This window comes from Clupea harengus, chromosome 22, assembly GCF_900700415.2.
Source record: "Clupea harengus chromosome 22, Ch_v2.0.2, whole genome shotgun sequence".
In the NCBI taxonomy this organism is placed as follows: domain Eukaryota; kingdom Metazoa; phylum Chordata; class Actinopteri; order Clupeiformes; family Clupeidae; genus Clupea; species Clupea harengus.
Genome location: NC_045173.1, coordinates 17,560,076 through 17,572,932, shown reverse-complemented (window position 1 = coordinate 17,572,932; position 12,857 = coordinate 17,560,076). Strand labels below are relative to the sequence as shown.

At 43.0% G+C, this 12,857-nt stretch overlaps 1 protein-coding gene across 1 annotated transcript; it reads right to left on the bottom strand.

The window, feature by feature from the left end:
- Window positions 1-4,034: 4,034 nt before the first annotated feature.
- LOC105906924 (protein-lysine 6-oxidase-like) lies at window positions 4,035-8,291 on the bottom strand. Its single transcript, XM_031559727.2, has 7 exons — window positions 7,053-8,291; window positions 6,829-6,937; window positions 6,339-6,476; window positions 5,692-5,845; window positions 5,254-5,349; window positions 4,903-5,018; window positions 4,035-4,807 (listed from the first exon to the last, which is right to left on the bottom strand). Exons 1-7 carry the CDS (start codon window positions 7,957-7,959, stop codon window positions 4,801-4,803), a joined length of 1,527 nt encoding a protein of 508 aa, XP_031415587.1. The 5' UTR covers window positions 7,960-8,291; the 3' UTR covers window positions 4,035-4,800.
- Window positions 8,292-12,857: the final 4,566 nt, after the last annotated feature.

Genomic DNA, 12,857 nt, shown 5'->3' with positions numbered 1-12,857 from the left:
TACAATTAACTTCAAGTAATCTACAGAGAACTTGTTCAAGCATATGTAAATCATTATGTAGATACAGTTACATTACTTAGTTATCAATGTGTGACCGTGTGTACTTATACTAGGCGTACACTGCAAAAACCTTAATCAATGGATAACGTGACATTGTAACTGAGGACATTTCAAATAAGGTGGTTGATTCTTCATCTTCATTTTGATCAAAACATAACAAAATGATAAAGAATCTTGCATGTAAATGTAACTTTTTATCTGCTCAGAGTGTAATGTGTTTCTCAGTGTTTATAGCCACTGTGACTCTTCATAATCATTCGGACCTACATATTTCAGGGCATGAAGTTGATGCCCATTTTACTGTAAGCAAAGTTAGCTTACACAGCAACGCTAACCATGAAGCAATGCATGGACCATTTCCAGGAAGAGCATAGGACATGGCCATGGATTGTGCTGTTTATATACATTCAGTAGATTTGATTTCTCCCACGGGGGCAGTGTTTATACTGTGCTGTATGTTAGCAGAGGTGTCTGTGTTTTTTTTTACAAATCTATTTTTCAGCAGAGGTGTCTGAAAGTGTTTATGCTGGCCATTATATGACAGTCCATGTGGGGTGTCTGTGAGTGTTTAAGCTGGACTGTATATTAGCAGATGTGTCTGCAGTGGGGTCGGGGTAGGGGGTGGCTGGCATACTGTCTGTGTGCTTTAGTTCTCTTTTACTGTCTATGGCTATAGCTGAACCCAGTGCCTCTCTTAATTCCTGCGCTGTGACACAACGCCTGTGGAATTTCTCCGGTCCCTGCCTAAATCGACCAGCCAAGTGCAGCCCTTGGCTCCACTGCACGTTTTTAGCCGTGCAGCGAGCGTCTCTTAAACAAATGAAAGCTCTCTCCAACAGGCCTCCTGTAACCTCACTGCTTCATGGCACACACACACATACACACACACACACATACACACACACACACACACACACACACACACACACACACACACACACACACACACACATACACACACACACATATGTATACAGGCACTCACACACACACACACACACACACACACACACACACACACACACACACACACACACACACACACACACACACACACACACACACACACACACATACACACACACACATATGTATGCAGGCACTCACACACACACACACACACACACACACACACACACACACACACACACACACACACACACACACACACACACACACACACACACGCACACACGCATACACACACACTCATGAAGCTAAACTGTCCAAAGAAACTGGGTGAATGGTCCAAACAGGTCACTTTGCACTGGAGCTCTGTGCTGCCAGGACACTCTTTTCCGTGCCACGTGAAAGTGAAAGCTCCAGTTGTAGGAGTCAAAGCATCCAGGCTGAGTGGCTCAGTCCAACTGTGGCTAGACATGACAGCTCTGTTACTCTTGTTGTCCTGGATTCAGACATATAAATCATATAGACTGAAGTCTAGAGTAGGATTCAGACATCCCTGAATGCCATAGACAATGTAACTGATGTTAATGTAAGTGATGTAAGTGATGTTATGATGTAAGTGCTGTAAGTGTACACAGCACATGCATCACTTGTGGTCAGTCTCCATCAATCACACTGGTGTGCTTGCTGCTTACTGTAATCACAATGACTGAGGCTGTGATGGATGTTATAAATTGTCTAAAGTGATTAGTGTAATTCACTGCCTGGTGCATGGGTGTTCTCTGTCCCTTTGTGACTTCTCAAAGACAGTAACAAGCCAGATCCCTAAGACAGACTTGATTTACATTCTCCCCAGCTGAACAAACAGTGACCTCTCTCCAACGTGTGACGTTTGGTGCGTGCCTGTGTGTGTGTGTGTGTGTGTGTGTGTGTGTGTGTGTGTGTGTGTGTGTGTGACAGCACTGTCCAAAAAGGCAAAGCATTCCCCCCCTCCCCCCCCACCCACCCTTTTCTGCCTTTAAGAAAAATGTCCTGGGCTTGTGCTGGTCAGGCCAAAGTCATGTAATGTCATTGGGCATTTCTAGGAAGATTGTGTCTGTTGACCCCCCCTGCCTGCCGGGGAGACAGTGAATTAGCTCTTGGCTGCGGAGGGACACATTTCCCATAAACACCTCAGAGGGAGAAGGACCTTCTGCTGGGACCGTCACCGGGGTAAATATTAGAGCGAAATTCCGAGACAGACAAGAATGAAGCTGAGTGGAGTGGAGAGGAGAGGAAGGGGATTTTCCAGACACTTTCAACAACACGCTGAATCTACTCTGGCATGGGCACACCTTCACAGAGTCCAGTATAAACTGTTTGGATTTACGTTTGACACTCATTTTCACCTCTCATCAACTGCTTGGCTGCCCCCCCCCCCCCCCCCCCCCCCCCTGGTTTCGACTTCTTCTCTTCTCTTTGGGTAGGTTGGCCAGCCAACAGAGTCAAATACTTAACATGTTAATCATGAGGAACAACAATGTTATTCTGTATCCACTGTTTTCGAAAAGGGGGTTCAGATTGACGTCGAGCCCAAAAATACAGGGTCAGAACTTCATGAGCTACTTGTAAAGTTGTACGGGCAAATATTTAGCAAAGATGAAGAATTGTCCCACTTTTTTTTCAGTTTTTTATTCGGTGGATGAAACAATGCAGCCCAGTTATACAGGTGCATAAAAGGCCCTCTCTTCTTCTTCTCTCTCTCTCTCTGTCTATTTGTCTGTCCCTGAACAGGCGGATGTGTTTCCTGCTAACTAAACCACAGAGAGAGAAGGGGAGAGAGAGAGAGAAGGGGAGAGAGAAAGAGCGAAAGAGAGGGCCAAAAAGGAAGAAAGAGAGAGGGAATGAGAGAGAGGGAGAGGGACTGTGAAAGACAGAGAAATAGAGAGAGAAAAGAGAGAGCGGGAGAGAGAGAGAGAGAGAGAGAGAGAAATAGAAAGAGAAGGAGCTTATTCATGTGCCCCCGCGGCTGGCTGGCTCCAAGGCAGACACACACACACACACACACACACACACACACACACACACACACACACACACACACATACACACACACAGTGCAGGGAGGCTCATTGAGAGTCCCTAGTGCTCTCCTCTTCACAGGGCCGTGTCAGCAAACACGTCGGCTGCGCTGCTGCTCCTTTATGTGCCGTGACTGAAAGGAAGCCTCAGGAGCCCAGACAGTGGCTCCTCCTCACAGCCTCCTCCTAGCTCAGCTCACTGGCCACAGGACGCAAACGCTCAGTACATGCTGAATGTATGGAATGGGATGTTTGGGATTATAGCCATGATTGTGTTTGTCTCTCTCTCTCTCTGTGTGTGTAGTCTGTGTGTTTGTGTATGTCTGTGTTTGTGTGTGTGTGTGTGTGCGTGTGTGTCTGTGTGTGTCTCTGTGTGTGTGTGTGTGTGTGTGTGTGTGTGTGTGTGTGTGTGTGTGTGTGTGTGTGTATGTGTGTGCTTGTGTGTGTGTATCTGCATGTGCGTGTGTGTGTGTGCTTGTGTTGAGTTCGTTTCTGATGTATTTATGACTAGCTGCAAATTCACTGCCATGTCTTTATCATATAGTTAAACACTCATTGACTGTTCTGTAATGTCAATTGTATTGCTTTCTCGTTGCCCGGTGCAATGTATAGGTCTTTTAGCTAATGATAGATTACTGTCTAGACTCTAGAGCCTCCTGTCTTGGATAATTGAGAAAAGGCAGATTAACATTGCTCTCTAACGTGCCCACTTGTGTAATGATTAGAACGGAACTATTACACAATGAAAGGATTCAAATCTCTCCTCTCAGTTGCAGTTGGGTGCAGTCAAGCTGAACTGACCCTGATTTTACAAGACAAGTGAGCACCACATCTGAGGACAACTTTGGCATCTTTGGCTGCACTGCGCCTGCTCTGTGTCCATTTGCACTCGACTCATTCTACTGAGCAGGCACCTCTAGGAGCACAGCAAAGCTGTGGATCCTGGAGAGGTACAGCGATAGAAAAGTCTGGAAAAATATAGTGTTACAAAATGACATATGAGATTTCTTGTAATAATGTAACCCTCATATAGTGTTTATTGTTTGCAAGCAAAACAAGATATAACATAAGACAAATTATCCAGTGAGAATCCAGAGCCTCAGAACATTACAGTACATAGACAATCTCAAAATGCATTATTACATTTGTTTTATATAATTACATGATATGGGACTATGGTAATGAATGGAACATATTGTGTGTGTTTATGTGTTTATTATCAGCAAGTGGTTTATAGGGAAATATGAAACTGACTTAATATTAACTCGGTTCATACCAAATGAAACATTTGAGACTGTCATTATATTATCTCATATATAAATTAAAAAAGTATTCGTTCTGTATTACAAAATACGTGACAAGAGAAATAAATACATTTTCAAGCAATTACTGGCAATTAACAAATAACAAACAAGCTTATTAGCTAACACATAACATTTGCACCTTCATCTAAGGACATCCTTGTTATAAAAGCAAATCATATTTAATCATTTTATTTCTTTCTTTGTCAGGAAAATGACAGAATATATGCTGCACTGCAGTTACCAATGGTACAAAAAATGATTTAAGGGAAAAGTTTTGTTCATAGTCATAATTCAGGTTGAGAGCACTCCTATTAAAAACACTAAGACAAATGGTGGTGCCTCAAAATTGGCAGCGAGTCCTTTGGAAAAAATCAAAACAGGAACTAAATCAATATATATACCTCACCAGCAAAGCCTTAAGGAACTGTTTGGTTCCCAGTAGCTGATATCAGCTCACTTCTCCAGACTGTCTAGTTCCTGTGAGAGGGACAGAAGTTAAATAAGTCATGATGAGGAGGAGACTGCTGTTTCCTCATAGTCAGCATGTTCAGTAATGTCAGTGCTGGTCTTACCTGGTAATTCGGCAGTTCCGTGTCTGTACGTGAGAGCCGGAATATATAATATCACACCTCACCACGTTGTTGGAAAAATCTAACTCCTGCACTAGAAAATTGGGGTTGACTGTGACCTACAAACAAAGAATATGTGTGTGATATATACTATTGAGCCCACATGCAGAAGAAAAAGACATTGGAAATATGCCCAGAGCACATGTTAAGCATTCATGTTCTTTTAAAAAAAAATCACTGCCATTCACAACCCTACAAATACAAAGCCTGATGTTCCATCATGTAAGTGTACATTATCTCTATCAACATCTACATCTTCTGACAATGGACACAGAACACAGATGATTGTGTTACCTTGAGAATGTAGCTCCCCGGTGGAACGTCAGTGATATCAATCCACTGGCAGTCAATGTTAGCAGCGTAGGTGTCATAGCAGCCTGGACTTAAGCCCTATGCCAGACAGAACAAACAGCCTGAGTCATTTGGCGTTTGGTTCTCAAAGCATTTATCAGCGTTTCGTTTTCCTGTAGCTCAAATGGTAGAGCAAAGTGGCAACACACCAGGAGGTTCTGATCTCCAGGGAGCACACAGATAAGTTGTGAACGTTGCTTTGGATCACAGATCACATCTGATAAATGAAAAACTGTAAGATGAAATAAATGAAATAAATGAATCAGTCTCATTAAGTTTTATCTGGATGAGGGTATCCAGATCGAGTGGCTATCCACATCTTTCTTTCAGACAGCAGCTATTGTATCTGTGTATGATTGTTTGAGTGTGTGTGTGTGTTACCTGTGTGTGTGTCGTACAGGCGAACCGCCGGCGGAAGCCAGTGTCACAGCCCGTATCCTCCAGACAGAAGCTGGCTTTGTGTCCCTCAGCCACTTTCCTGCCCTGCGCATCCAAGAGGTCATAGTTACTGAAGGCATCCATGCTATGATAGTGTCTGGAGAGAGAGAGAGAGAGAGAGTGTGTGATTAGAATGGGTTAGTGTGCAATTGTGTGTGTGTGTGTGAGAGAGACAGTGATTAGAATTGGTTAGTGTGCAATTGTGTGTGTGTGTGTGTGTGTGTGTGTGTGTGTGTGTGTGTGTGTGTGTGTGAGAGAGAGAGAGAGAGAGAGAGAGAGAGAGAGAAAGGTGGGTGGGATGAGAAAGGGTTCAGAGAGACAGAGAGAAAGAACAGACACCCATACACTCAGACAGAAAGACAAAATTAGTTTTTAAACTTGTTTGTTTCTCATAGGTCAACACATGTATTGCTCACTTTATACGATGAAAATAGGATTGTTTCATTATTATTAATTCTCACTCTTTTCAACGTCAACTACATACATCAGTCTCAGTATTAATGTCGTCCGCTCAGCATCTGTGTGCACTACCTCAGTGTTGGTTAAGTGGTGATTTGAGGAAACCCACAGAGGAAGCTGTTATTACTCACTGATGGCAGCTGTGCCATTCCCACTGGTGTCTGGGCTTCACCGGCAGGAAATCTGCTGTTCCCTGGTTTCTCACTCGCTGTGGGAAGCGCAGCAGCACCCTGTAGTCTATGTCCCTCACGCTCGGTCTATATGCTGACCTGGAGAGGGGGCATCACAGACACTTTTAGTCTTAAAGGTAATCACCATCATCATCATTAACATCACCATCATCATCATCATCATCATCACCACCACCATTGTCATCATCAGCACCACCACCACAATCATCACATCAAACTATTCAATAGATTACAGTACAGAGACTCAAAAAAGAAGAACAAACATATATGATTTTGACTTTTCATGCGTAAAAGTCAGCGCGTTTGTTTAGAAGTGTGTCGGGAAATGTTGGATGAAGTCCAAGTAAATGTTAGTTAGAAAGAAAACGTTAGTTGAATGTAGGCTGTTGGTTAAAAAAAAACTAAGTTAAAGTTAAAGAAAAACTCTTACCGTGACAAGCAGCTCTCCTCTGCGGCGCAGCGCAGCGCATACATCTGTACACGTTGAATATATGTACCTGCCTGGATGGAGTACGGGTCAGGAACTAGGTCCGGAAGACCTAAGGATATAACACATTAACTTGCCATAGGTTATACCATATCGTCTATGTACTTGATCACGCATACAATATATATCATATTGGAAAGGGGTTGGGTGTTCAAGCGCAGGCCTACCGTTGTGGAAATATCTGGTGCCGTACCCCGTCCCAGGAGGAGGACGACGCGTTCGGGGGTTTGATCTGGAAGGGTAGGCATTGTAGAAAACATTATTTCTATGGTTTTTCTGAGGGTTCCGGGGGTCATCATTAGCCATTTGATCGATGATAGTCGTGTCATCGACGGGCACATCCTCCCTGTTCGCATTGGGCCCCGGGCCGCCTACAGCAGTGGATTGACTTGGTAATCTCTGGGGGCCAGAGTCTGGGATTGTGAAAGAGTTTGGATCCTCCAAGGCAACAGGCGCAGATTCTGCGGGAAGGAATGCATTGCCCTGATTATAGACACCGGCTGAATGAGGTGTCCCTCTCGCACTGTTGTCTTCGACGGCGGGGTTGCCTCCTCGTCTGGGCACCCCGCTACCTGAAAATTCAGGCAGTGTCCCATGGGTGCTGAAATTTGTCCTGTGCGTGTATTCTGGCACGTAACGGCGCGCTCCCGGAGGACCCGTGAGCGCCTGACGTTGAGACGGCACCGTCTGAATTCTGGCTCCTGGTACACGGCTGTTCGCTGCAACAATGTTTTGCCTGTTTTCTCTCCCCAGAACATTAGCTCCTTGGCTGGACTCATAGTTCGCCTGTTCTCTAGTTTGTCGCCCAGCGCTTGATGCTCCTGTGGCTATCTGTGCCCTCCCTGACGAAGCATCGGTACGGGAGCTCAGGAACACCCTGGACTGCGCCCTTGATTGCACAGGTGGTTGGTACTCGGAACCGGTGCTAAATAAACTATATAACTGCCCATTGTTCTGCCACCGAATCCTCTGCCTCCACTGACCTGGTCTATCCCGCGACTGCTGCTGTTGTGCAACGATACACTGAACCAAACCGTGCAGAATGTACAAAAGCAACGTTGCGAACTTTGCCATCTTGGAGAGAACTGATAAAAGAAAAAGTAATATTAACTATGAGACTATATTACGATCATTCTGTAGAATAAAACCTTCTGTCAGGGAGAGATTGCGACGTACTCTATCAGTCTGCTTCCTTGCTTAGGCAGCATAACCCCCTGTAACTCTGACAACGTGAAAGGAGGGAGAGCCGTCCCGTGCGTAAATTTATCAAAATGAGCCAGTTTACTTACGCATGCACAGAACGAGGCTAAACTCATTGGTCATTTCAGCCTTACACAAGGTGTTACAAAACGTAAAATTGGTTTGAATTATATAATAGAAACTTTCGAGCAGTCTAACAAAACGAAAGACATTTAAAAGTTTTTCCTGACGGTTTAGTTATTCAGCAACTAAATGTAAACCGTGCATGGGTTAAATGATCAGTAAAAGCTACCACACACATTGGTGTTCAACAGATTAACTGTTGAATAGGTACACAATGTTATCTGAAGCTGTTTACAGAAATGTAAAACACTGAAAACACTGCTTAATGTCATTCTGTTTTATAGGGAGTGTAAAGATGAAAACTACCTGCAGTTTTGGAAATTGTCTGTGATGTTTTTTCAACTTTTAGTATTCTAAGATTGCATGAGGGGACAGACTCTGTTGCAGCTGTGAGATGATGTGAGTTGTAATATGTAAAGAGGAATGAAAAGCTATCAAGAAGAAACCACCAACAATTACCACAGTCAGTCATCTGCTAAACCATTATTGTCATCCCATGCGTTCAGACAGGTATTTTGTCAGATCTGATGGGGCTATTCAAGTCAATTGCTTTAATCAGATATTCCCAGATCAGATTTAGTTTAGATGAATGTAGTGAAACACAGAAATTGTCTGTACATATTATCTGTATGCCTATCAGGGCTCAAGATATGTATTTATGCGTTTATTTGAAAAGGGACAGTGTACATTGATAAACATTTCCAATTTTTCGGAATTAGCTAGGTTAGCTAGTTTTCATCCGTTGTCCCGTGGCAGGACATGACAGAGAGAGAGACAGAAATAAAAGAAAGAAATAATAATACAAAATGATATAATTAAAAGAAATAATAATAAAAAAGAAAAGTTAAGCAACAGTTTGACAAAACAGTGCAGTTAAGATAACAAATTGTAAAAACCAGACAGACATACATGGTAAACAACAGTGTGACAAAACAGTGCAGTTAAAATAACAAATTGTATAAACCAGACAGACAGACATACAAGGTGTTAGACATAAAAATAAGTTATCTCTTCAGAATATCAGAATGTGGTGACATTTTGGCACTAACAAAGGAGAAACATCTTTAGCTGACCTCAATGTAACTCATAAAAAGTTCCCTAAAATGTATGAGATGCCGTGTGTTCACAATGGAAACAAGAACTACTTTCTTCTTCCAGCTCTCAGACTGTAAGGCTTCCAAGAGTTTATTTCTCAGCTGGTCCAGTTTTTCAAAAGAGGATTTGGTGAACTGTGTCTGTTTGTTTAGCTTGATGGAAATGAGGGTCCCTCAGTCTGCTGAGATGTCGGGATAACCATCAAAACAAGAACTCTCACAAACTGATCTGGGTCTTCCAAGCACACATTGATGTTACATGAGAAGCACGTCTCACACTGCGACTCTCAGGGTGAACTGGAACAGACTGGAAGAGGGGAGTATCCTCTTGAGAGAGTCTCTGTTTCACCGTCTGACACATCACCTTATGTGATCAGACAGAGTGCAGCATGTTTCCTTCATTGTTGAAGGGGGATGTGGAGGATGCTCTTCCAATTGGACACTGTTATTGTCTATGCTAACATTTTTCTCTTGTTCATCAGATTGACTTTCTATCTTGTGGTGGGCCAACATGAAAGAGCCACAAGAGGTGGAGCGGATGGAAGAGCCGGATGGCAGGAAAACAGCTCCTCAGGTTTACCTTTGCGGTCTTCCACCAAGCATTTCTGGTTCGTCTGACAACCTTTGAGAGGCACCAGCGACTGGGTGCTCGGGCCCTGACCCAGGAGGGGGAGCCGTGAGCCAAACCTCAAGGAAGTAGAGGTTTGCTTGTGCTGGCAACAGGGGGGGGGACTTGCTTTAAATCAGACTGAAGACTGATATAGACAGGCTGTGCCAGGGAATCCAGTAGAGGGAACTGTTCCCTCACTCTTGAAAAATTCCTTTTGAGTGAGAGAGGTTTCCTTTTGCCTGATCGCCAGACACAGTTTTAAAAGAGTCAGTTTCCTGTTGTAACATACTTTGCATAGTTTTTAAGAGGTAGTGACTGACCTTTAGCAAAGTTCAAGAGGTCAACATAGATTTGCCTCAGTGCACTCACATACAGTTGCGGTTCTCAGTTGGTGTCATGGGCAAACATGTATACGGCATCCCTTCAGTAAACAAATGCTTTCTCAGTGTGTGTGTGTGTATGTGTGTGTGTGTGTGTATGGACAGGGGTCTCCCATACGTTACACATCTTTGTGCCACTATACACGTTGGCAATTGCCTCTGTTGTCTACAACAGAACTGGCCAAGGTTAAAGTAACTTATTTAACCTAGCCATCTGACCTTCCAAATGAAGAAAAAGTGAGTCTTAATGTCGGTCTCAAACTTGAACACCGAAAAACTGATGTTGATGTTGCTCCTGTCTCTGCTCCTTTCCCCTAAAAAGTATAATTCTTTACCTCCTGCCTAACAGGATTATGCCTTTAGTCAGCCAGAAGGTGGCACTGTCCAGCCATTCTGCTTTTACATATAGACTTTTCAATGCGTTGATTTAATTATGGATATCAAAATGTTGGCAATCAGTAAAAGATATAATTGAAATAAATGGTGGATAAATGTGGAGGAAACTGTACATTTTCATACCTCTGCAAACCATAGTTCAGTTTGGTAAGGCTCTCTGAGGTTTTGTCCACTGTATGTCAGTGCTCTATGATTTAATAAGCACCTTAGTGGTTTGCAGGTGGGAGATATGTTTTCAGACTGAGCTGAGTCATGACCTGGACAGACATTTGAGAATGTTAACAACTTACAGTGTAGGAGTTATAATCTCCTACAGTGTAGGAGAATAAATTCCCAGCACAGTCAGACATTCAGCATTTTGGTCCATCGATAATCCCTCAACCCTCACTGCTTCATCTTTTTGTCTGTTCAACACAACTGCTTTCATTCAAAATCTCTATCTGTCCCACTCCAAGCCCCCACACTCACTTGATTTAACACTAATGTTTCAGAATTATCCCCCCAGCCAAAATCATTGTGCCATCATATCACAGCCAAATTTAGCCAATCAAGAATAACGAATGCCTGCTCCTTGTTTTAATACAACAGTTTATTAATTATTTGCGAGTGTAAGTCGTCAGCAAGCAGCTTCGACGTGGATCAAATGTGTCACGGGATACAGAACACCTGACCGCGAGCTCGGTTAAGCATTTCTCACTCACTCAAGTCCAGCGCGTCGCGTCTGAGAAATGTCTGGACGAACATGCAAGCCAAATAGGGCAAGACCACAGTCACTGACAGCAACTATTATTATCCAGAAACTCGAGTCTCTCCGAGATTAGCAATAGCCACGCCCCTTTGACTAGTCTCTATAAAAGCGAAGAAAACCCTGAGACGTGTTTGGCACAAGACACTACCCCTGAGCAGGATACTAAGACACAAAGTTTAGTCAACAGTAAGTATGAATGTTGCATTGAGTATTTACTTGTGTGTCTGAAGTATAAATACATCAGTAAAAACACAACCAAAAGTGTTGCCACAAAGTTTGAACGTACAATAGGTATAAATGCTTTATGTCGGTTATTTGGGAAATTGCTTGAAATAAAAATCACATTTGCTTGACACTCCTGGATGTTTCGGAAAAAGGTTGATGAATAAAATCTTCCCCTTGTTTTGCTCCCGACATCAAACTAATGTTTCTACCGCTCTGAATATTCATTTCATAAATCTAGGTATCCCAGGCTGCACTGATCTTTGCCTCTTGTGTGATAAAACGAAGATCGTCTTTATTGGTTTTACTACAAGAAACCACAACCGGAATATACCTTCCTCTCTCTTGTTACTACCGAAGCCAAGTACACTTTACCCTACAAAGGAATACCCAACCTTATGATATGTCCCGAGGTCTGAAGGTCACCTTACAACCACATAACTACTGATCATGGGGGAACAATTTGCCAGGTGAGAAATGAACACTGTTAAAATGATCACCACACTCTTTGAAAGTCTGCCATAAGGAACTGTATGGAGATGTAACTCAAGCAGGTGGAAAAGAACGAAAGGGTCGGTTTCTTTCTGTGAATGAATAGCCCATTAGAACCTTAGGGGGCATTACAGATCAAATCGAGACTTGCACTCGTGATTTTTGGAAACACGTTTTGGCAAGACGCGTCTGCTGTAAGTGAGCATAGATGTGTTACATAAAGTGCCTTGGGGTAAAATGTAGGCTATTTGCCATGTGTGTCGTCTGTCTGTTTGCCTACCCGCGACAGACTACCATTTTAACCAAATTAAGTTTCGTTTAAATGTTGCCTAATCTATTTTCACTAACACGAAAAAATGGCTACCCTGTTAATGTGTCACTGGCTCTGTATTAACTCTGTCATTCAGCAGTTCAATTTCAACCACAGCTCTGACATTCATTTAGTAGATTGTCAGGTTTTATGATTGCCGTGCTGATATCAGAAGCACACGTGTCGACCTTCCAAGTGTCCAACACTAAATGTGACCTATACACTGTATTTAATGAGCGTTTAATGCATTACGCTTGGCCTGAATCTGTCACCCATTTAATTAAAGACACTTCACCTATCACGTCCTTAAAAGAGTAAACAGAAATCTATTGATACAGCTTCAGATGACCTCAAATGTATCATCATGGTAGACAACAGACACTGTTTTTTTGTCGGC

Coding starts and splice junctions, on each gene's coding strand:
- LOC105906924 (XM_031559727.2), bottom strand. CDS start 7,959: ATGGCAAAGTTCGCAACGTTGCTTTTGTACATTCTGCACGGTTTGGTT. Junction 6,938..7,052: donor CACCAGATATTTCCACAACG/GTAGGCCTGCGC, acceptor TTATATCCTTAG/GTCTTCCGGACCTAGTTCCT. Junction 5,350..5,691: donor CCTGTACGACACACACACAG/GTAACACACACA, acceptor TGTCTGGCATAG/GGCTTAAGTCCAGGCTGCTA.